General features: G+C 41.2%; 1 protein-coding gene across 11 annotated transcripts in view; it reads right to left on the bottom strand.

Annotated features, from left to right (window-relative positions):
• The window catches only part of gphnb (gephyrin b), a 91,562-nt gene that overhangs the window by 49,039 nt on the left and 19,519 nt on the right, over positions 1 to 23,004 (bottom strand). For all 11 annotated transcript variants that reach the window (XR_013296731.1, XR_013296732.1, XM_077586471.1 and 8 more), the window contains 2 exons: positions 9,430 to 9,634; positions 7,288 to 7,418 (listed from right to left, as the gene is read on the bottom strand). Coding sequence is in view for 8 of the 11 variants with exons in the window: in XM_077586471.1 (XP_077442597.1) it covers positions 7,288 to 7,418; positions 9,430 to 9,512 (214 nt within the window). In the remaining 3 variants the exon portion in view is untranslated. The remainder of the gene's footprint in view (positions 1 to 7,287; positions 7,419 to 9,429; positions 9,635 to 23,004) is intronic.

Below are 23,004 nucleotides of genomic sequence, written 5' to 3'. Positions count from 1 at the left end.
CAGGAGGGAGTGTCAGCCTTCCAACTCCTTTTCCCACTTCCACATGGATCTCTTGCAAGGCAACGCGTCTCTGGAGAGACTAATACTGCCTGTCCCTTGTTCCAGTTCTCATCCCGATTTACAGTAAGGAAGGATTACTTGTGTAGACGATGGGCGAACAGGGAGAGCGATGGGTGTGTGCTAAGAAGCGGGAGGAGTGGAGGCCTCAATTTTCCCTCAACTACAACAACGCTAGTCCACTCTGGCTGATTCAGCACGGAAAATAATTCCTTTGCGGAGAGGACTTAATTCTTATTCTGTTTGTGTGTCCCTGCTTCAGCATTGTCTATTCTGCTCATGTGGTCGCCAGCCTTACTGCTGTCCACCGTGACAGCTGTATAGCTGTATATGTGTGCGTGCACAAGCAAGCAAGAGAGGGCAAAGTGACACAAGGGTCAGTGTGTGTTGCATGTCTTGTTACAGTTACAAAGTCAAGGCAAATATGAAGGATAAAGCTCTCTCTGATGGCACGCACAACGGTATACTTTCATTGGTATGACGGTTCTAGTAATATAATCGCAATTGACATCTGCATGGAGATTGACGCAAACACTAATTACGGAATTCAGAGCAAAATGCAAACATACCAAATGGTATTTTGAGAAGGATTATTCTGCCTTGTTTTGTCAGCCTATTGTTGAACAGATGTCTATATGTCACTGGGAGGGAAGAATAGCTTAGATGAGATTCATGCATGAACAGACACAGAGCTCCAGGTCAAAGAGGGAGCAGAGGGAGAAGAACTCAAGCAAGTGGGTAGACTAGACACCGATATTTTGGATTTTTCCTACTCAATGTTGATACATGCCGAAAGAGGAAGTTATAATTGGTGTACGTATTGCACATGAATTCCTATTTTTCAAATTCAGACTGATTCTGGAGTAAACAGAATGCCAACATGTTTTGGTTAATTCTACTCACTTGGAAATTCAAAAGTGAAAATGTAGTAACATCCAAATCCAAATGGAATGTCGAATAATGAGCTATCAATTAGTCAATTTTTTTCCAGCAACCGTCATTTCAGTGGCCACAGATTCATCCAGGAATAGCACTAATTGCCAACCATTGACCTGCATAAAAAATACATAAAGCTTTTCTACACGACTCCAAAAGTCACACATTACTAGCATTTTATTAATACATAAAATATCTAAACAAGAGTATCAACTAAGTGTTTACTCTTCTGAGGCTATGATTTTGAAAGCATGAAACACTGCAACGCATTAGAGTAAGCGACCAAACGACAATGGCAAATTAACCAGAGTTGCAGAGGTGTGAAAAGATGTAAAACGAGAAATCAAAAAAATAAATAGCGACTCAGCTTTGAGGGGCCTGATACAAACAACAGAACACAAAAGAGCTATGTTTACAGGAGGCAAAGCTATTTCTCTTGCTTCAAAACGTGTGTGCCGTTCATTACCTCAAAATGCGGACCTGGTATATACAGTACACAAAGCTAAATATCAGTATGCAGTATTAGGAGTAGACAGCAAGCCAGAATGTACAGTGAAGAAGGTTGCACTAGAATAAAGCGGTGACTTATTTGGGTCACTGCGGGGTACCTCTGTGAGCTTCTGAGCATTAGGACTAACTCCAGAGTCTAAGGTTTGTGCGTGAGCAAATCAAATGTTTGACTTGTTTCCTCCGACCTCAAAAGCGAATGCGTTAATCCCAATTGGAGGGCTAGTCAGAGCATAAATTCCATCTAAGCGGAAGATTGAAAGTGCAATCTGCAAACACGTTAGAACAGGGGTCTCAAACATGCGGCCCGCGGGCCAACTGCGGCCCGCGGGACGATAATTTGCGGCCCCCGTCTTAATATGAAAGATCAAATTTTTTTTTTTTTTTTTATTTTTTATTTTATTTTTATTTTTTTTTTTGGTGGGCGGGACATCGGCCGGGCTGTCCAGTGCCTCGCTCACTCACTCATTCATTCCTCCAATCAGCTGGGCGGAGGAGAAGCCGTGAGGCCGATCACTCCGCTCGGCGCGCACACTCCTCCGCTGCTCTCAGCATAGAACTGAATGAGGCGCTATGATCCGTGATCCAGCCTGTGTCAGTGTCTGTAGCCATCTCCGCGATTGAAACGGAGAGCGAAAGTGCACATGCGCCACAAACCCGCGAGACTGAATGTGAAAGATCAACCCGAGACTCATTCCAAGTGGAAAAACATATTACAGAGCCCCAGAGATGTCTCTTTCAAAGCCTGCGGTGAAGAGAAAGGTCGGTGATGAGCACAGACAGTTTCAAGAAAAGTGGGGAGTGCAATATTTCTTTGTTGAACACAGGGGCACCCCGACGTGTCTCATTTACACTGAAAAAGTTGCGGTGCACAAGGAATACAATTTGAAACGTAATTGTACTACGAGACATGCTGTGGAGTACGAAAAATACCAGGGAGATGAGAGAGCCAACCAGGTTGCCAGTCTTAAAACACGTCTTCTGAGGCAACAGGATCTCTTCAAGAAGGCTACCAAAGACAGTAATGCAGCAGTCAAAGCTAGCTACGCCGTTTGTGAGTTGATTGATCCTGTGCTAAGTGATCCCAAATGGCTCATGGACTTGGCTTTTCTTGTTGATATCACACATGAGCTTAATGTACTGAACAAGAAGCTACAGGGGCAACTTGTCAGTGCTGCCTATGACAACGTGAGAGCATTCTGCACTAAACTTGTGTTATGGAAAGCCCAGCTCTCTCAGACAAACCTTTGCCATTTCCCAGCATGCAAGGCTCTTGTGGATGCAGGCACACCATTCAGTGGTGAGATGTATGTTGAGGCCATTTCGAAGCTACAGGAGGAATTTGATCACAGATTTGCAGACTTCAAGACACACAAAGCCACATTTCAAATTTTTGCGGACCCCTTCTCCTTTGATGTGCAAGATGCCCCTCCTGAACTTCAAATGGAGCTCATTGACCTGCAGTGCAACTCTGCACTCAAAGCCAAGTTCAGGGAGGTGAGTGGAGAAGCAGACAAGCTTGGGCAATTTTTGAGAGAGTTGACCCCCAGCTTCCCTGAACTTTCCCGAAGGTTCAAGCGGACCATGTGCCTTTTTGGGAGCACATACTTGTGTGAGAAGCTCTTCTCCACCTTGAACTTCAATAAGTCCAAGTACAGGTCCAGACTTACTGATGAACATCTTCAAGCTCTACTGAGGGTCTCCACTGCTTCCTCCCTCAAGCCAAATGTGACTATGTGAGAAGAAGCGCTGCCAGGTCTCTAGCAGCAAGGAGTAGGCAAAAGAAGCCGTGTTCAGAATATTTCATGTTCAATGTTCCATTCAAGTTCAGAAAGTTAAAGGTTAAAGAGCTGTTAATACAGACATTTGAAACGGAATAAAAATAATTCATTTTCTCTACTTAGCCAGCCAGTGTATATCTACTGTATGCTCATTAGTATTATTTGGTTTTATATTACTGATTGATTTATTTTTTATTCATCTTTAAGTTAATTTATTTAATTCATTATTTTTTGTTAAAAAATAAAGGTATTTGATAACGTTGGAATGTTTTATCAGTGCTTTTCTTGTGGAAATCCTGATGCGGCCCAGTCTCACCCAGACTCGGCCTCTAGCGGCCCCCAGGTAAATTGAGTTCGAGACCCCTGCGTTAGAATCTTGCGTGCTGTCAATGCATGTTTCCGTGATAAACATGGAGATGACTCCATTCATCTCCGTCTTTTTCTCAGCCAAAGGTGCTCAACTTTGCCATCAACCGCCCATGCAAATAAACCAACAAGCTAAAACTCCTGCTCATCAAATATGCGGTGATATTCATCCATTATTCGACCCACGCACGACTCAAGTGCGTGCCCAGGGTCTAAACTGAGATGTCCCCTGGGCTCCATGTCACCTGTCTGAAGGGTTTGGGAGGGGCTAAATGATGGAGTAGAGGGAGCCAGGGTCTCATCTCCTCCCCTGGTGACTGAATGCAGCAGTGGACAGATGACCTTTCACCTTTGCGGGAAAGGAGATTGAGCACCGCTCCCGCCTGCTGTCGTGTTCTGTTTAAGATGTTTTGCGGATTTTTCACGAAGCCTTTCATTTAAAGTGAATACACATCTCATGTGGCTAACAAATTTAAATTCCCCATAGGAATTAGTTTAAAAGTTAGTGTTAAGAAATGGATATAAAATAGAAATACTGTATATTGATCAGCAATGATAAAGATGGTGACAACAGTCTTAGCTTAGAACGCTTGTCACATAACAGTCTAATAGACCAACAAGAGATTGGTATATTTGGAAGTAGAAAAAAAATGACCAATCAGAGTGCAGTTTCTTTACATAGCAACAAGTTAATGCTAGATTTATTGAAAATACCCAAACGTTTCCTGCCACAAGACATTGAAACCATTTACTACAGTACCACTGTCAGCCATCATTTCTTTGATGGTTTATTCCTTATGACAATGTGAGCCATCTTGCTCCATACCCACAAATATAGGACATCAAAAAGACAAATACGGCTGTCGCTTTTGTCTCCACGTCGCCATATGTACGTAGGAATTGTCAATACAACACAGCGAGATCAAACCGTCAATCTGTCACAGCAGTCGCTGGAGTTCTAGTTGGGGATCCGACTGACTGATGACACACAAATTAACCCTCTCTGATGTAGCATTGCCCTTGATGGAATCTCCAAAAAAGAGGCAGGGCTTACCGAGAACGTCAAGTTGGTCAGGAGGCAAACAACCGCCCACACAAGGAGGAATTAGAACAACACTCAGCAGAGCACACGACTCCACCAGCAAGGGCCAACAATCCAAATTGGGATCAGAGAAGGAAAATGCTACATCCTTCCTCACATCTTGCCAAATGTACAATCCCCAGCTCCTCATAGGCTCTCTTTCTCGGATGTCTCAGAAAGATTATCCAGAGTGATTATCCTGTGGTGTGGAATGTAATAGGAATGATTTTTCACACCCCAACCCAACTCTCACATTCATCAAAACAGACTGAAGCACTTCCTTGTGGCAAAATGACAGAGACTAGGAAAAAGCATCCATAGATGCCAAGTATACTATCGTCTGTATTTTTCTATACATTTCATAATTTCAAAAGGTACCCAAAATGACAATAGCTGATGTTTAAGTATTGTCTTAACATAGAACCTTGCTCTCTGACTTACCCAATTGCCAACAGAAGCGCTGTTTGAATTCAAACAGTATTTAAATATGTGGGTATTTTCAACTGAAATCACCACACGACTCTAATAAAATGAAACAATATACATATGTATATATATATTCATACTACGCCCCCAACACACACAGACACACACATGTATATAGTATATAAACTAATGGAAGGTCACCTTTAGGGTGGTTGGGGAGTACAGGCAGGAGTGGATGCAACAGGTTCTTTTGACTTTTTTCCAATATTCTAACGTCATGAAACCTGGAGAGGATCACTATTTGACTATTCATAAAATGTTGCTTTTTTTTTTTTTTTTTTTTTTTTTTTTAGAAGGTTTACAATTTCTCTTTCCTTTTGTTTCCATTCCCATTGGCTTGATCAGACTCTGGGCTGGCACTCAAGCAGCAGCAAATGACTTTGATTTCTATAACGGACTGTGATTAGGATTCAATGTGACTGATGCCATGCCTTTGCATCCATCTGTTTGTGTTGTTCGACAACAAGAGTAAAGGCGTACATTAGCGTCCAGTTTTTACAGAGTTGGACACCACAGTGATCAAACGGTTAGAACAATTTGCACAATTTTTCTGCATGGAACTCCCTACTTATGGGTGGCTTTTAACTCATTGTATTTTAGTTGTAATAAAGTCCTTAAAGAAAAATCTACGTGTCAATAGTCCTTTGTTTGTAATTGAGTGCCAGCCAATCAAAGTTTTACACTCCTGCTCTCCAAAGTCAACTGTGGTAGACTCCAGGTCACTCAAGGACAAACAGAAACTAAAATGGATGGACTAATATTAGACAGGTTAATCTCTGATTGAGCATGTGTAGTAACGCTAAGTATGAGTCACCGACCAACCAACCTAACGGAAATCGATTAAAAAAAAAAGATATTTGGCAACGATAATGAAAGTGCAGTGGATCCACATAGAAACGCAGACGTTTATCCTGGACTACATGGCTGATGCGGCACTAGCATGCTAAGGTCAGTGCAGCCCAATTTCAGCACCGTCAGTCTCTGTCCAGCCGCGGGTGGCGGACGGGGCTGATGTGGGGGTGAAAAATGGGACTGGTGCTTGTTTTTTTATGAGGGGGGTTCCCTGGCAGATTTGGACACACGGTCATTACCCCACCGCTCCACCATCGCCACCACCTCTGCATGTGGAGGGAATAAAGTCTGCCGCGTGTGCGAGAGCTCGCCCTTCATGAAATATTGATCGAGGCAGCACCACACAGGATGGACAACAGGACTAGGGAAAGGAAGAGGAGGGAGATGAGCTGGGGCGATGGGAGATTATTCCTCCGGACAGCTTTAATCGCGCATCCACCCCATCAGCCTCGGCGCGTCATCGGAAATATTGTTTAGCAGGGGCATCGACACGAGCCCACGCTAACATGACGAAGCACCAGAGTGTCTATACGCGCTCACGAACGGAGGCTGACGGCAAACAGATCCAACACATCCCTTTTTTTTCTCCCCAACATTGCTTCGTGAGAGACGCGCAGTCATCGCGTCTAGTGGAGGATCCCCCAGCCAAACACACGCACACGCAGACGCCCACACACACCAACCCACACTGATCCGGCATCCACCACGCAAACTGCGAGACCAACATGTGTCCATTCGAGCATTTTGGCAAAGGAATGGAAGTCAAGGTAAAACCCGCCCCCCCACAACCACCACCTTCACCAACACCTCCAGCCAAATAAATAATGAAGCGCGGTGTGTTCATACACACGCATGTCGAAGCACACGGGCACGCGCGTGCTCGGCTCTAATTTGCAGCTTTAAACAAACAGATTGGCACATAAATTATTCAATACACATAAACCGCGCGCCCATTCCTATCCTCTCCCCTAACGGACTCGACACCAGCAGACGGACACACGGCAACGGCGAGCCCACCTTGAGCTCCGCGCATCCACACCGCTGGATGTCATGGGCCGTACCGAGGAAAGGGTTTTTCCTAATTAAGACACAACGCGCGAGGAGCTACGGTGCATGCAGTGTGTAAAAAAAATAGAATAAAATTAAAAAATGCATGCAGTTTTGGCCCAGGGCTGATTTAAAAAAAAAAGCGGCAATGATTGAGTGCCTTTTTCTTCTTACCTGTCAGAACTCCGACCCGGATTTGGTGGTCGTGGTTGGTTAAAATCATCCCGTCCGACGCCATGTTCAGCAGCGCTGTCGCCCGCACCGACAACTCACGGCAGGGCCCAGAGCCGATCGCATCGAACTTGCTGGGGAGAGGGAGGAAGAAGAGCAGGAGGAGGAGGAGGAAGAGGAGGAGGAGGAGGAGAATGTAGCAGGGATGGAGGAAGAAGAGAAAGAGGAGGGAGGAGGTTGAGAAGGAGTGTGAGGATGGAGAAAAGAGGGGAGGGGGGGGAATGGCAGACGAGATGAGTAGAATGTCGAGTGATCAACGCACCAAGGCGTGCATCGCGCAGCTGCCCCACTGACACACAATTACAATTGGATTTTGTGGGGTGTGCCATTCGATTCGGACTAAAGCTAGCAATAAAAGTCAAAAGGTTTAGATATGCCAAGAAAAACGGTTGTTGTTTGAAAGGGAAAACTGAAGTGTCAGCTTGAAAATGATTGAAATGGTAACTTTTACGTGAGAAAAAAAAATCTGCCTCAATCCACAAGGGGCATTGTGTAAGATTTGCACTTCAACTACTCATGAAATGGATCTGATATTTTATCCGTACACCTTATCCTCACAAGGGTGGTGGGGTTTGCTGGAGTCTTTCCAAGCTAGGCACCAGGAGGGGACACCCTGAATTGGGAGAAAGCCAATCGCAGGGCACACACAATATTTTAAAAGAGCCTATCGCAGCCAACCGTGGGTAGTCGGTGGGGGACACCCTAAATTGGTTGCCAGCCAATCGCAGGGCACACTGAGACAAACAACCATCCACACTTCCGCTCATACAGAGAAGAAAACAAAATATTCACAAAAGAAATGTAGCAGCTCAACTGCTATGAAGCAGATATTTCCATGACTTCCCTGTGGGGTATAAATATCTCACTGTCAAATGAAATGTTCTACATGCACACAAGGTAGGATGTAAGGTCAGACTGCATGATCTCATGAATCTCATGTTTATTGCAGCAATTCTAAGTAGTTAATATTTGATAGTTTCTTCCACTGATGTCAATCTCATCAAATCACACGGTATACATTATGCCTATACTATTGTTCTCCAAAATTTTGATTTAAAAACATTTTACTTTACCTAATTAGAGTCAACTAATGTTTGGAATATAATGTGGGGAACAAAATGAACACACCCATGTTTCGCGAAAAAAAATTGTGACTCAATGGAAGCCTCGTGACCAGTAATGTACATTTTATAATATTTTTAAATAGCCAAAAATTATGGTATAATACACCAAGATATAGCGCCAAGGGTCCACCAGCGCTCTCTACGCACAGTCGGCGTGATCCGAGAAGAAGCGCGTTGACTCTCAAAAGCACAGACTTTTGAGAGAAGATCACAGTCTGACCTGTAAAAATGTAACCGCATCCCCCGGCTAAAAAAGCTCTGCCGCTATTTATAGAATTGCTGCACGCCTCCACTGTGTATAATTTCTCTTGTTTGTTCTCATGGAAAAAATGTCCATGCTCTAGCTTTGGTATCAATATACATAATTCATTAACACACACAGACATTCACATACATGGAAGAAATGGGGCCACACTTTAAGCTTGATTGGCTCGCTTCACGCATGTTGCCATGTGTATCAGTATTGAACCAACCATGAAAACGGCATAATTACCATTAAACTGTATGAAAAAAATCGGTTTATGGGGTGGTAGAATCGTTCCATTCAAACCGCTAGAAGACATCAAATCCATATTGTACGCAGTAGACGGTCTCGATCAAGAAAACATATTTTAGAAAATGTGCATGTCTAAAAAAAAATGGTTCTTAAGCACAAATTAGTCTTTGATAGAGGACAGTGCCAATTACCGCCATGTATTGACATGACCTAGAATTAAGCAAATATTGAATTAACCCCAAAACACATCATCAATTTCTACTATTCCAAACATGAGCTCACTTCAAATATCCAGCACGGAAACCACGGCCCGACTCTTTTAAGTGTTGTGGAGCGGGCATATGAGCAAACAACAACACACGGAGAATTCCCTCGCCGATGCCAAGAAGAAGCCCAGCTGGCGTTTCTACAGGGCCGCGTTGACGAAATGTGTGTGCGCACGCATTGTAATGGCGGGGTAATTACCTCACTGTCAGTTGAGCTGCTTGCTGATCACGGATAGGTGATGAGGAGGCATGGGCCATCGCTCTGCCTTTTTCCCTGGCCATCCATCACAATAATAAGGAGAGCCCCCAGCTGACTGAGGGAGCTGTAAACATGCGTGATTCACCTCCTTTCCCCTCCACGTGATGCAGATGCAAGGCCAAGGGCAAGGAGAGAAGGCAGCGATCTATAGGAAAGCGGGACACGAGTGTATGTCAGGGAGCGTAATCTTCTACAAAGATGGAAGTATAGAGAAAAAAAAAATACAAGGAAAGCTTTAGCTGGAGGAAACAGTGAAAAGTCCAAAGAGGAGTTCAACCAAATTCATTGCAAGTTGGAAAAGAATAGTCAAAATAAACTGTCATCACACATTGGTCATGGTCAGAGAGGATTGAAAGTAAATATGTGTACAGATACTGTAATAATTTTCAGACTAAATCATTAGGAAGAGAAAAAAGCTGAAAACAGCCCTTTTTTTGGTAAAAGAAGATAGTCTACTCTTTCGCTTTGGGTAGCCTTGGTGCATGTATCGTTAGACAACGAAATGACGAGTGGAAATGCTCCATTTTTTCACCATGACTTTGATAAGGGGAAATGTTAGAGAATCAAAACAACTCGGAAATCATCTGGCATTTCAACAGATTTTGTTTGACTTTGGAGGTTACTCTCCATTTCACTAGAGGGTTTACGGGGGTTATTTTTGGAGACAGTTCCATGACGCTCCCCCGTCAGGAGACTTGAGAGGTGCATAGAGCTACCCATGTTCATAAAACATGCAGGGCATGTCTCCAAAGAGCCACAAACCTTTACTTCCACCTCACTGAGAGAGCATTCCTAGAGGAAAACATCAGGAGCCTTGGTGCGTGCAACTGTAGGTTCCGCTTTGTTTAACGCTTCTTCATCGCTTTGAATTCTAACAGCACGTGATTTATCAATTGTTCACATTTTCCTAATATACGTGTGTGTGTGTGTGTGTTCGGTTGGACTCTTTATCAGTAGCAGATGATTAGACTTGTTGCTTCTATAGCCAATCATATGTTGTCTTGGACAGTCGCCCTAGTGATGAGGACAAGCTGTTCTTTAATTAGAAAAAAGGGTGGGGGGAAAGAAAACAAGACCCAAACCCTGAGGCTGAGTTGATATTATCCCATGATGCCATCCACGGAACACCTGACTACATTGGTGCCAATGTTAGTTGGAGTGGGTGAATGGGGAAAAAAAACAATTACCCATCTGCGAATAAGGAGCAGACACTTAATTGCCTGGGCCTCTTGTTTAGAGACAGTAATCAGACAAGATTCTACCTCAGGACATTCAAGGAGGGGGGAAAAATGAAATGTGTCTGTTCGTGTGTTACAGTGGAAAAAAAATGTGTGTGTGAATCGTGACAGAATCCCACCACAATGGCAGCAGGGCCCACCACACCCTTTGAAATAAATGAGTTTTACTATTGTATTTTTGGGGGAATTGGGGTAGCGGGATGGAAGAGTGGTTAGCATTTCTGCCTCACAGTTCTGAGACCAAGGGTTCAAGCCCGGCTCTAGAATTTTTCCGAAGGTATGCTATGCTTTTTTTTTTTAAATGACTCAAATTGATATAAACGGTAGTTTCTAAAAACAGAGTTGTAACAGTGCAGTCAGTATTATTGGAACACCTCAGTTGTGTTTGTGCATATAAACCTCCTCCAAAAAAGTTCTTTCCTACAATAGAGGTGTTATGGAATTGAATAAAACATAAACATATATATTATTGACGCATATGTATCATAGGTTTAATAACTTAATGGTCAGTTAAGTATTTTCAACAGGAATGAACTCTTTAAAAAACCATTGCGAGCGATCGGCTTGGCACGCAAGGGCCCCATTTTATACAAAAACAATTCAATTTCTAATAAATGTATGTGTTTACAGATAAGGGGGTCCTTATATATCTTCACACAAGGGTCTTGTAGCATTGCATAGTTTGCATAATTAACAGACTGACATTTGAGAAGTAGAATGTCAGCCATGGACACTAAAACTACCGGAGGTCAATTTTTCAGCCGTGTAATTGGCTCCTAATGCAAGAAGTGTTTAAACTTAGAGATTTTGCCCTTAACACCTCGCCCTAAATAGTCTCTGGTAATTGGCCCAGTATTCTTTTCCATTGCATTTGAATTTGAAGGTTGAGTCTCAGCTTGATAAGTTTGGGACAATGACTACTAAATGGATTCACTTTGTGTCGGTTCATTTCGAAATGAACGTTACACACATACACACACAAACACACGTTTGTTATCTTGGATTTTTAAATAATCCACAGCAAAACTCAGGCATACTAGAATCTTTACCTTTCTACCTATTTAAAGTGACACAGCTGATGCAATGTTTGAGTACAGGCACAGACTTGGTTGTGCCTTACGACATTCTGAGCTCATCACAACTGACAGCTACAAACAACCTCAAACAAACTGGCAGTATATAAAGATGAATTCCGTATGAAGGACCACAGCTGGCACCCAGATTTAGTTCTTGTTTTTCCAAGCCCGCTTTGACCCTTATTAATAAAGCCATGGTTCAACAAGCATATTTTCAGTCATGCAGACCGGTGCTGATTTATGATATCTCCTTACTGCAGGTACAGGAATGAATATAAAGTAGATATTTAAAAAAACTGCAAACATGTATTAGAATTCCATTTTTTTGTGATTTGAAAATGAGACTGAAATAAACAATTTCAAAAATTTGACAGCCATTATTGGGACTTAAAACCTGCATGACCCAAATGATAATAGATTGCATTTTTTAGAGAAAGCACTTAGAAAAGAATAAAAGATAATGTGAGCCCATTTAACTTGGGACATAACTGGGGAGAGGCGTAAAGGGGTACTGGGCCTGTAAGACCCAGGTTTGCCGGCATAAAGGGGGCACGGGTGGGTGAAGGGAAAGACTAAAAATAACCAAAGTTGATGTGCTGAGCTACATTATAGTGTTTAAGTGTTCAAACCTCTCTTATAACGGCCCATGAACCATTTAGATGAATTATTGACTTAATTTTGAATAATTCAAATGGATTTGATAGCAAAAATACACAGAGTTTGCTTCCCATCTATCATTTCACGCTTCATACGGCACTCTCTCTCGAAACTGGATCCAATCCCTCCTTCCTTTGGCATGAACATTCCAGACACACTTTTGCCTCTTTTCATCACATTTGACATATAAAGCTGTAAAGGATTGGAAAAATACACACACACACACAAAATACACAAACACACCAACAAAATCTGGGATTTGTTGGACACTAAGGTTGTCTTGGAGATGTAACCTCTCTTCCACACACAGCCAATAACCAATGGAAAAGTTGGGAGTGACTTTCAAGCTTCAGTGGGCTCAGTGTGGGATAATGACAGTGGTGATTTCAGGTAATCTGGTTAGCGCGCTACTGGGGCAGAGCTGTCAGTTCTGTTGCAGGCTAAAAACGGTGGGGAGGATGGTGGCAGGGGACGTGGAGGCGAGAGGGAAATTGTGATTGAGAGAAAGAGAGAGAGAAACTGAGGGGATGGAAAAAGCAAAGAGTGATGGTGAGAGAGAAAAGAGAAGGCGGACCTGACCGGGCATGAGATGGATAGCAAAGCCAGACTCAATGAGACATGGTCCTGCACTAAGTTCTCTTCTGAAGACCATAACAGATCATCGCAATGTCCCACAAACATCCCACATTCGTACGCATTTCCACAGCTGCCTAACATTCATAATATCTGATCAAACTCTGCTTCCTCCACCTCCTTTTACCTTCAAGTGAAGATGCTGTAGGGAGGAGATGTCCACAGTCAGCTCAGAGATGACATATTACTCATAGTACCCTTTTGGTAGAAATAAGGGCATCACAAAAGCACCGAAATCCCCGTTCTGCCAGTTTTCCAGGTCTTCCGTGTCACAATTAGACATTTGTCTATCAATTCAGATACGGGTATATCCAACTGGCCCTTACCTGTACTACAAAGTCTACTAAAACTGCTAGCACCCCCTATGGATTCAGCTGCTTCAATGACAGAGTCCTGACTCAGAAGTGGTCAGCAAAAAAATGAGTCAGGGATGCAGATGGGTAAAAAAAGATTCAACAGGGAAAACACGCAACCCATAAAACACCCCATTCATGTTAATGGAGGTGGAAGAGAGCAATATCATGTCAAAATAAAAATTATGAGAATGCTAACAAACTGGCATCAGTATTTAGGTCAATGTGTGGGTTACATTTTGAGAGCTCAATTTATGACCACATAAATACCGCCATAATTGAATGCTGGGGGTCTTCAGATTTACGGCGGTTTATGAACGCTATTTTGAACACTCAGTCTTGCAACCATAGACTTGCTCTATGTATGTACCAATTAGATATAATCAATAGTTGAAACTTTGGAAAGCTTTTAGTTGATTAGTTAATTTGAATACACATTCTAGTGGTCAATGTTTTTTTGGGTGAAGTGAATGTAGATGATGGACTAAGATTGTCTACATTGTCTTCAATTGCAATATCTTCATTGTAGTTGCACCTGAAGTTAGACAAGGTGTAAATTAATCGGAAAACTTTACATTATTCATAACAGTACTGAATGTATGGTACCATAGCAAAGAAAACCTTATTCATAACAGTACAATAGCGTACTGAATGTATCCTACCATAGCAAAAAAAATTGGAAAAGTGAGAAGTATAGCTATTGAATTTGTTGATGCCAGCTATCAAAAGTAAAGCCATTTGAGCAGAGAGAGAAAGAGAGAGTTGGCATTTTTTTGTCCCCTATTCCTCGAGAAACCAGGGCACACAGTAGAGCGCCAACATGCGACGTAAGTCAACAGTTCCATTTATGATTGAGGCAAGGTTGCTGAGCAAGACCTAAAGTGCATCTATTCTAAGCTCTGGTCCGCGAACCTGAATCTACAAAGTGCAAGATCACTCAGTCATGAAGTGACACTACGGATGGGTCATTGCATTCATTTTGATCACAAGTCCCTCTTCTTAGGCAAATTGAGGACGACAAGCACATATCAGCATGCACACACACTCACACACGCTAATACACAGAAAGCCACCTGACTATGAGTGATTATTTAGTCTTTTCCAAGGTAAAGAAGGTCATCATGGAATTTCATTTTCAAGTGGTGGACATCTAGATGTCAAAGATGTGGTGAATACCTGAAAAATGTGCATAAATTTAAATTTTCTACTACGGAATTCCACGACGAATCCCAAATTATATAGCACAATTTAAAAAAAAAAGAAATGAGTTGTGGTCAATGTAGTTATAGTAACATTTAACCTACATTATTTTATTACTCCTATTGGAACTCTTCACACGTTTTGTTTATTAATTTTCCAGTATAAGGCCAGTAACACGGGACACCTTAGTATGTATTATTCCTATTCAAAACTGTTCAAAATGGATGTATTAACCCTGCTCACCAAAAAATCCTCTATTATTTGGTGTGGAAATAATTAAATATTTATATATATAAAATAAAATAATTAAACAAACACAAAAAAACTTTGCGACTGTACTGTCTAACTTATAACTATGCCTTTATTGCTACTGTCACAATGAAATTTCCCGAATACAGGATGAATAAAGTTATCCAATCCAATCCAATGAGGGATGATCCATCTTAAAAAGGTGAACTTGCACCGACAGACAAACCCTTAGTGAACACCGCACCAAGCTTTTTTCTGATGACAACAAAGTGTGGGACAAAAGTGTTGCCGCCACAGACTGACGACAACCACTAAGACAAAGGCGCTAAGGAAGGGAAACTCATAAGATGTGCAGTGACAGCCTGAGGACGTGTAGCGCAACTGTGAGTGGAGTCTGACCTCCCAAGGACACACAAAGCTGTCAAAATCTTCAACTTACACCTACAAACATCGGCTATATCACAAATAAAAGAGAAAAAAAAGGATGGGGTCTCCCGAGTGACGTTGAGAGCCACCCTCTGGCTAGAACAAATAATTTCCTGTGGTGTGAGCTTTTCTCTGGCAGACCTTAGTGGCCCACCTGAGACAATTGCCAGCGCGGAAGCCCAGTGTTAAGCTGTTGGCTGTCGCTGTGGCACGTCCGTGTGTTAACGGGAGGCCTGGGCTGTTGCTGCTACCGGTGCTACGCCGCTGCTCTATCTCAGTGCTTCTGTGGGATGCGTGTTGCAGTTTGATGAGTGTTTCTTGCTGCAGTGCGCGAAAGAGAGGGAGAAATGGCTACGAGAGAGGGAGAGAGAATCCCTCCCCGTCAGAGATTCGCATTTCCCAGCATAAGTATGTGCACGTGTTTATGTGCGGGCATGCACATGCACACTTACTCTGCCCACTTGTGCACTAACGCACAAACACTCGTGAGGAAGTGCTCGAGTGACCCGGGCGTGGAGAGATAAGGCTGCTCTGCAATTCAGAAATATGCAACCTGCATGTTAACAACCCCGAGAGCGCAGCCTCCCCGGGGTGCTCTTACTCCTCCGTCGAGCCCTCCGCTCCTCGCCGGTTATTCCTCCTCTATGCAGCCTCACCTAGCTCGACTGCAGCCACGAGAGGAGGACAGAGGATGGCAAAATGGAGGATGTGGCAGAGGGGAAGAGAAAAAAATGGGAAAGGATGGAGGATGGATTTATCATGGCTGTGTTTTTCTGTTGGTCTTGTAAACATGTGGTGAGTCCCAGTGAGCTGCAGCAGAGCAGGGCCAAGAGTGCTTGAGGAGGCGAAACACAACATATGGACGGCTAATGAGCTTTTTTTTGGAGGGTTTCTTGTGGGGGGGGAGGCCAAATGGGAGGTGGGAAGCCGGTGGGGCTGGGCCAAATAATCCTAATTTGGATCAGTGCTCCAGTACCTCGAAAGTTAACCACAAACCATTAGGTGAGAAATGACACATAGCCTATACCACATGTGTCAAAGTAGCGGCCCGGGGGCCAAATCTGGCCCGCCGCATCATTTTGCGTGGCCCGGGAAAGTAAATCATGAGTGCCGACTTTCTGTTTTAGGATCAAATTAAAATGAAGAGTATAGATGTATATTAAATTTCCTGATGTTCCCCCTTTTAAATCAATAATTGTAATTTTTTAATCATTTTTTTCTGTGTTTTTAGTTCAAAAATCATTTTGTAAAATCTAAAAATATATATAAAAAGCTAAAATAAACATTGTTTTAGATCTCAAAAAACTGAATATTCAGGGCTTTTAATCCAGTTCTTTTAATCCATTTATTTAAAAAAAATCTAAATATTATATCTAAAATGGTCCGGCCCACGTGAAATCAAGTTGACGTTAAAGTGGCCCGCGAACCAACCCGACCGAGTCTGACACCCTTGGCCTATACAGTGCATGCCCTTGGTTACTATGGCTATTTAGAATACAGAAGATGTGAAATGAGAGTTGCACACTGTCACTTTTGTTGTCCCTCAACATGCTAGGTAGCAACAAAGTCTGATGAATAGGGACTGAGGCTATCCACGAAAAGGGGAATTCCTACTTATAATAACAAGTGTCATGCATATATAGTATATATACAGTGGCAAGCAAGCATTATGCATGAAAAGTAGGGTTGGCAATTCTCTCCTGGAAAACAGAATCCTCCCATTTTCAAAAACAAAAGTACGCTTCCCGTGTTGCTCCAAAGAAATATTAAAATATAACCAGCACCTTCCTGCTTACACTTAACTACTGAAACAAAGCAAGCTGTAAAACCTGTCAAGAATATGTTGAAGCTCTCGCTGTCTTGTCTGGTTTGAGCATGACCTCTCAGGCTGCCTTGTTCTTTTTTGAGCACCATCACTCTCAAAAAACTACTAGTACTCCTTTTTTCGTGATATGATAACATCAAACTATAAAAACTCATAACCAAGAATAAATATCTAAAATCAAGGCAGAGGCACTTATTCTGTTCCTTTCAAATGCACAAGCTATTTCCGGAAGAAAAATCTAAATAGAAGAAACGCCAGTCCTCAAAAAGGCAAGAGAATGTCTCGTCTCCGCTCTTTAGCCGTTGTTGAGACTGACATGCCCACATGACACATTGATTTGGATACTAATATCAGTCCTTTTAGCGAGAGGCTACATTTGCATTTAGATTGAAATGACTAGACCACTACATGGCCGGGACCCCACTGAAGGCCGTAGGAAGGAAAGAGTACGGCAAGGTTCAATGGGCAGAGAGGCTTAAAACAAAAAAATACAACAACAACAACAACAATAACAAAAACACACGACACAGACTTGCAGAACTATACCAACATTGTCCACAGTTTTGCTAAATGCCAAGTGTGTTTACAAATGTTCCGTATTTCAATGGACCAAAGACATGCCGCAATCCCCCCATTTTCCGGCTCAATTTAAATAAATTCTGTATGTCCGACAATTGCATCATCATCTGGAGGAGTTGGTGGTCAAGAGGCTTAATTTCATCATAAATTACATTAAAACACATTCCTCAAGAGGAAAGTCAAACACTATGAACCGATCATGTAAAAATTGTGTTACTTTCCCATTATGACAGGATATTTTTAAAAGCATTACACCGGTTCCCTATTAATTTGCAAGTAAACTAGACATATTTCAAGACAAATTAGAAGTCACCTGACTTGAACAACACAGATTTAGGTTAGATCAGGGGATGTCATCAATTATTATTAATTGTGCCCAATTATTTATCTATAAAAAATCAATACTTAGTTACAATTTATCATGCACATGTAATATCTTAATGTCAAATTTTTATCCTTGAAGCCATTGGTGATTTGTTTTGATAATTTAGAGCTAAATAAATATACTTGACACTGAAAGAGACCATCTGTTTTTAAATTGAGTATTTCTAATTAATATCACTGCAAATGATAATGACCAATAATGTCAAATATTAGTATTTATATAGACCTAAAACAGACCCCTTCCAATTCAAAATTTATTTCCAAATAATTTAGGTTGTTTATTATACATTTCCTAAATCCTGTGTGCTTAAACCTTGCGTAGCCCAGGTTGTATTCATTTATTCATGTATTTACGTTCTTGTTAGAACATTTCCTTATTTTATTAAGAGTTAATAGAGTAAAAACTGACCAATTATTCACTCAGCCCCCATTTTGATGTATTTTATGTTTTTTCTCCTTTTTTTTCATTCCTTATTTTATAATTGTTAATATTTGTGACGAGCAATCTATAATCTTCACTGCCATGGCTCAAGGAGCTTTTTTTAGACGACAAGAGCACCACCTTGTGTTGATAAATACCTAAAGTCTGAGACTGCTTCAAACATGGGGATAACAAGGATAAAATAATTCAAAAAATAAACAGTATTTGAACAAAAGCACATACAAGACTCACATATCTGACCGCTAATGTCTTGTTTAATTTCCATTAAAAAAGATGAGACTAACAAAACCTGCTTCTGCATAAAAGAAGCTAATCAAATGTCCTTCCAAGTAATAAGTGTTAAATCGATTTGAGCAACTGAGCCCTCGGGGTAAGATTTAGATAACAATAGTTTTCTCCCCCAACAATTTCTTAATTTTAATTTGGGAGCCACTGTAGTAATTAATATTTGGCCTGGTCGATACACGAAGTTTGGAAACGTGTGATTATGTGGCAGTTATGGACCTTCCTCAATGGCATGGAGTTAATAATTACAAGGAGTTCATCTGGAGCATTAATTTACATTGATTCATTAAGGCCTCCTCATTACAAAACCCAGCTCGCTTTGGGCCATTTCATGGATCAATAAAGCCCATTTATCAAATGGTGGCTTTCTTTGCCAGTTGGCCATTACGCCATGTTAATTTGTGGCAATGCAGAAGAGAAAGTGAAATGCCTCTAGTAGGAGATGGGCTTGCTTGTATTAAACCTTAATAGCAATCTAGCAAGCTCCCCCCCAGAAGATTTGTAATATTCCGTGTAGGACAATTTAATCGTCTCTGTCAATATAATCCTGCTGATATTAAGAAACCCTGTGATGACATGATGATATTACTATTCTGCCTCTGAGCCAATAATGTTAATTTACCTGGTGGGAGGGGTTTAGGCTGTGTGTATGTGAAGATAACGAGAAGAAAATGAGTGTTAGGAAAGATTACAGTGAGTGCAAAAGGCATTTCAATGATAAATAATCCCCTACAGAGCAAATCACTCTTTACTACTACTTTAAATTTCAAGAGTCACATTGTAAAGATGCTTATGCACAAAGAGAATTTTACAGGGCGGATGGAAAGAGCAACATAACTCAAAACCGTTTCATATTTTGTGATGCTGATCGGGTTTCAAAATAATGCCCAATTTAAAGGAAACGGCTAATACTACCATTATATTGAAAATGCTATTTAGTGCACGTCGTGTAACTAATATTTTAACAAGATGACTGTTATATAAAAAAAGAAATAGAAATGAACTATGGCAAAATATTCATCATCATTACAACAAGACGGAAATGCAGTCAATTAATCAAATCCATAAGGTTAAGTACCACTTTCGCTAGTTGCCAATGCTGTTATCTTCCATAATGACTCCCCCAAAGAAAACCAATTTAACAACGCAAAACACACTTTTGACGTTAATTCCTAATAATGTCCACCGAAACGAAGACTTGAGTTAATTGGTTCATTCGTTTTCCATAGAATAGAATAGTTCTCTATTTATCGCCCATGCTAGAAATTCACTTGCTGCATAGTCAAAATATCGACAAATATATTATTACATATAAATAACATAACTATACACAGCAGAAAAAAACAATAGTATAAATGGCATTAAAAATAACAATCATAAAAAATATGTGCAAGAATGTTAATACAATTGTTTTCAGAAGAGGCAGACAAGTTTTATGAGTTTATGAGCATAACTGGACTTCTTAGTCCAAAAATGTAATAAGCCCTGGCACACACCCAAACACCTAAAAGGGGCTCCAAGGATCAACAGATACCGGCCCATGCTACGTAGCTACCGAGTTTTAAGACGATCGGTTCAAGAATTACAAAGGAGTAGGACTTCAAGCTAGTGTTCACAAGAAGAAAAACAACTACGACTTGCAGTAGCAACTTGCCAGACCTTCAGCCTGTAATACTGACAACAAGTCATAACTGCACTGCGACGCTGCTCTGTGGACAATCTCAGTCTTGTTATTTATTAAAAGGCGGTGGTGGATTTTGAGAAGGAAAAAAAATATGTAGCAGGAGAAAAAGTAGGGCATGACTTAATGTCTTATGGGAGTTTTTAAGCCACTCTTAAAGGCTTAGCTCTCCCCCATCACACCTAAATAATGGAGCATTTGTACAAAGTCGAGGTCTAATGGCCAAATTAGCATACGAATATAGCTGCCGAGCTTTTCCTGCAACTTAAAAAAATATCTTTGCATAGCGGCTATACCGAGCACGGATTCAACGTGAACGTTTGAAACGCAAGCCTTAACCAGCAGGTGTCAGTGCAGCCTTTAAACGCTGATGGGGAGGAAGACTAGTGCTCGCAGTGCAGAGGGGAGCGGCCTGCAAGCCGACTGGCCAGCCACAGCCGCAGTGCATCAAACACAAGGAGGCTAAATTGCAATTAATGAGCAAAAGCAGGTTCCACTGGGCAGTGTGACCTAATGTCGCATCTTCACCAAGACTCTTTTTTAATCATCATCTAGAGTCATATTTCGGGGACACGTCTGTTCCGCACCTTGTTACCAATGAGTGTCACGATCAAACAGGAAAAACAATCAAGAAGAGCACCTTTTAGCCTCTCCTTGTGGACACGTGGGATCAATTGACATTTACAAAACCAAGCATGGCGAGGAGAAACCAATCCAGTGGAGAGAACAGAAATGCAAACCCATTGGGAACACATCAGAACAGAAGCTCAAGAAAGTTCACGGAATTATAGATCATTTTATTGATTCTAAGACCATTAGGCTCCATGCAGATGATGAAAGAAGCAAAAAGTACTTAAGACTGGTTTCTGCAAAGAACGTCGGCTGAAAGTACATCGTGCACAACTACTGAGGACTTCAAATTCAACATTTTGGGGTAGAGACATGGGTCGGTTTGAGTTTTTCTATATCTTCCTCATTTCTAAATCATGCTTCCGAGCCTCTCCCAAGTTATTGGCGTGAATAAAGCATATTTACGAGTAAAATACAGAATTGAGAAGAGCTGTGCACAAACGGGTGGTGATTCAATACTACTATTTTTCCCTGGCTGTCACTCAGCAGGGAGTGCTCGCTTGTTACGTAGGCAACTTAATGAAGCCTCAACATGCACTCTCCCCGTAGAAACTGACTGCCAACCGGTCGATGAGCGGCAAAAACCCACCTTTTACTTTAATTGTGGCAACCAAAATTGTGATCGCAATTCAAATTCAATCAATTGTGTTCCAGGGACAGACTCAACTCAAGAAATTTTGTTATCTCAATGCGAAATAACAGTGTTTGCTGTACGTCTGTAACTGAAAACGCTGCCTTTTCTGCAGAATTTTGCCAAACAGCGGGTGTGGTTCAGGAAAGTAGATTTTGGGTGCGTCTAGTCCTTTTTTTTCCAAGCTCAATGAGGCTGCGACTGAAGAAATAAAAACCAATTATTTAAAATAATCCAAGCATCCACTCTCTTATTGGTTCATGTTAATATTTCTAAAGGAAATCACTACAAAACGAGTGGCATGAGTATCGATATTGTAATAACAGAGCATCAGCGCGCAAGTGGGGGATGGGGATCCAGTTTTTTCGACTAGTCAATATAGTAACAATTACTGTGGCTGGTGCCATCAGAAGGTTTTATCTTTTCTGTTGAATATAAGGTAAACAAACGTGCTGAACAGAAGCAATTGCACACATCCATATATTTGCCATGGCAACAAGTTTCCTTAATTGTGCAGACAGCGTTAGCGACAGTTCTGGTGGCACTTTTCTGGATTTAGGGTTATGTGAGGTTGTTAGCATCTGATTGTGCCTTTTGTGGTATGAAAGTACGCGTGGGTAATAAAAGCAAAAAAAAAATTCCATTAAATGTTCTTGAGTAACATTGTACACAGAGTCAATTCAATGCATTGTACTTTTTACTCTTCTGAGTATTTAATTTCAGAAGAAACACTATTTGTTAGAATGTTACATTGCATGAGATACTCACTAAATGTCAATCCACATATTACACCGATACTGTTGCCCTTCTGCTAATGTCATTTCAGATATAATATTTAGATTTTTTAAATAAATGGATTAAAAGAACTGGATTAAAAGCCCTGAATATTCAGTTATTTATAGATCTAAAACAATGTTTATTTTAGCTTTTTTAATATATTTTTAGATTTCACAAAATGATTTTTGAACTAAAAACAGAAAAAAAATATTACAAAATTACAATTATTGATTTAAAAGGGGGAAAATCATGAAATTTAATATACATCTATACTCTTCATTTTAATTTGATCCTAAAACAGAAAGTCAGCACTCATGATTTACTTTTCCGGGCCACACAAAATGATGGGTCGGGCCAGATTTGGCCCCCGGGCCGCCACTTTGACACATGTGTTCTAGGATTTAATTATATTCTAATGCCTTTCAAATAATATTCTTGCAATGTTACTT

Source organism: Stigmatopora argus, chromosome 19 (genome assembly GCF_051989625.1).
Source record: "Stigmatopora argus isolate UIUO_Sarg chromosome 19, RoL_Sarg_1.0, whole genome shotgun sequence".
Taxonomy (NCBI): domain Eukaryota; kingdom Metazoa; phylum Chordata; class Actinopteri; order Syngnathiformes; family Syngnathidae; genus Stigmatopora; species Stigmatopora argus.
This window is presented reverse-complemented; position numbering and strand designations above follow the sequence as displayed.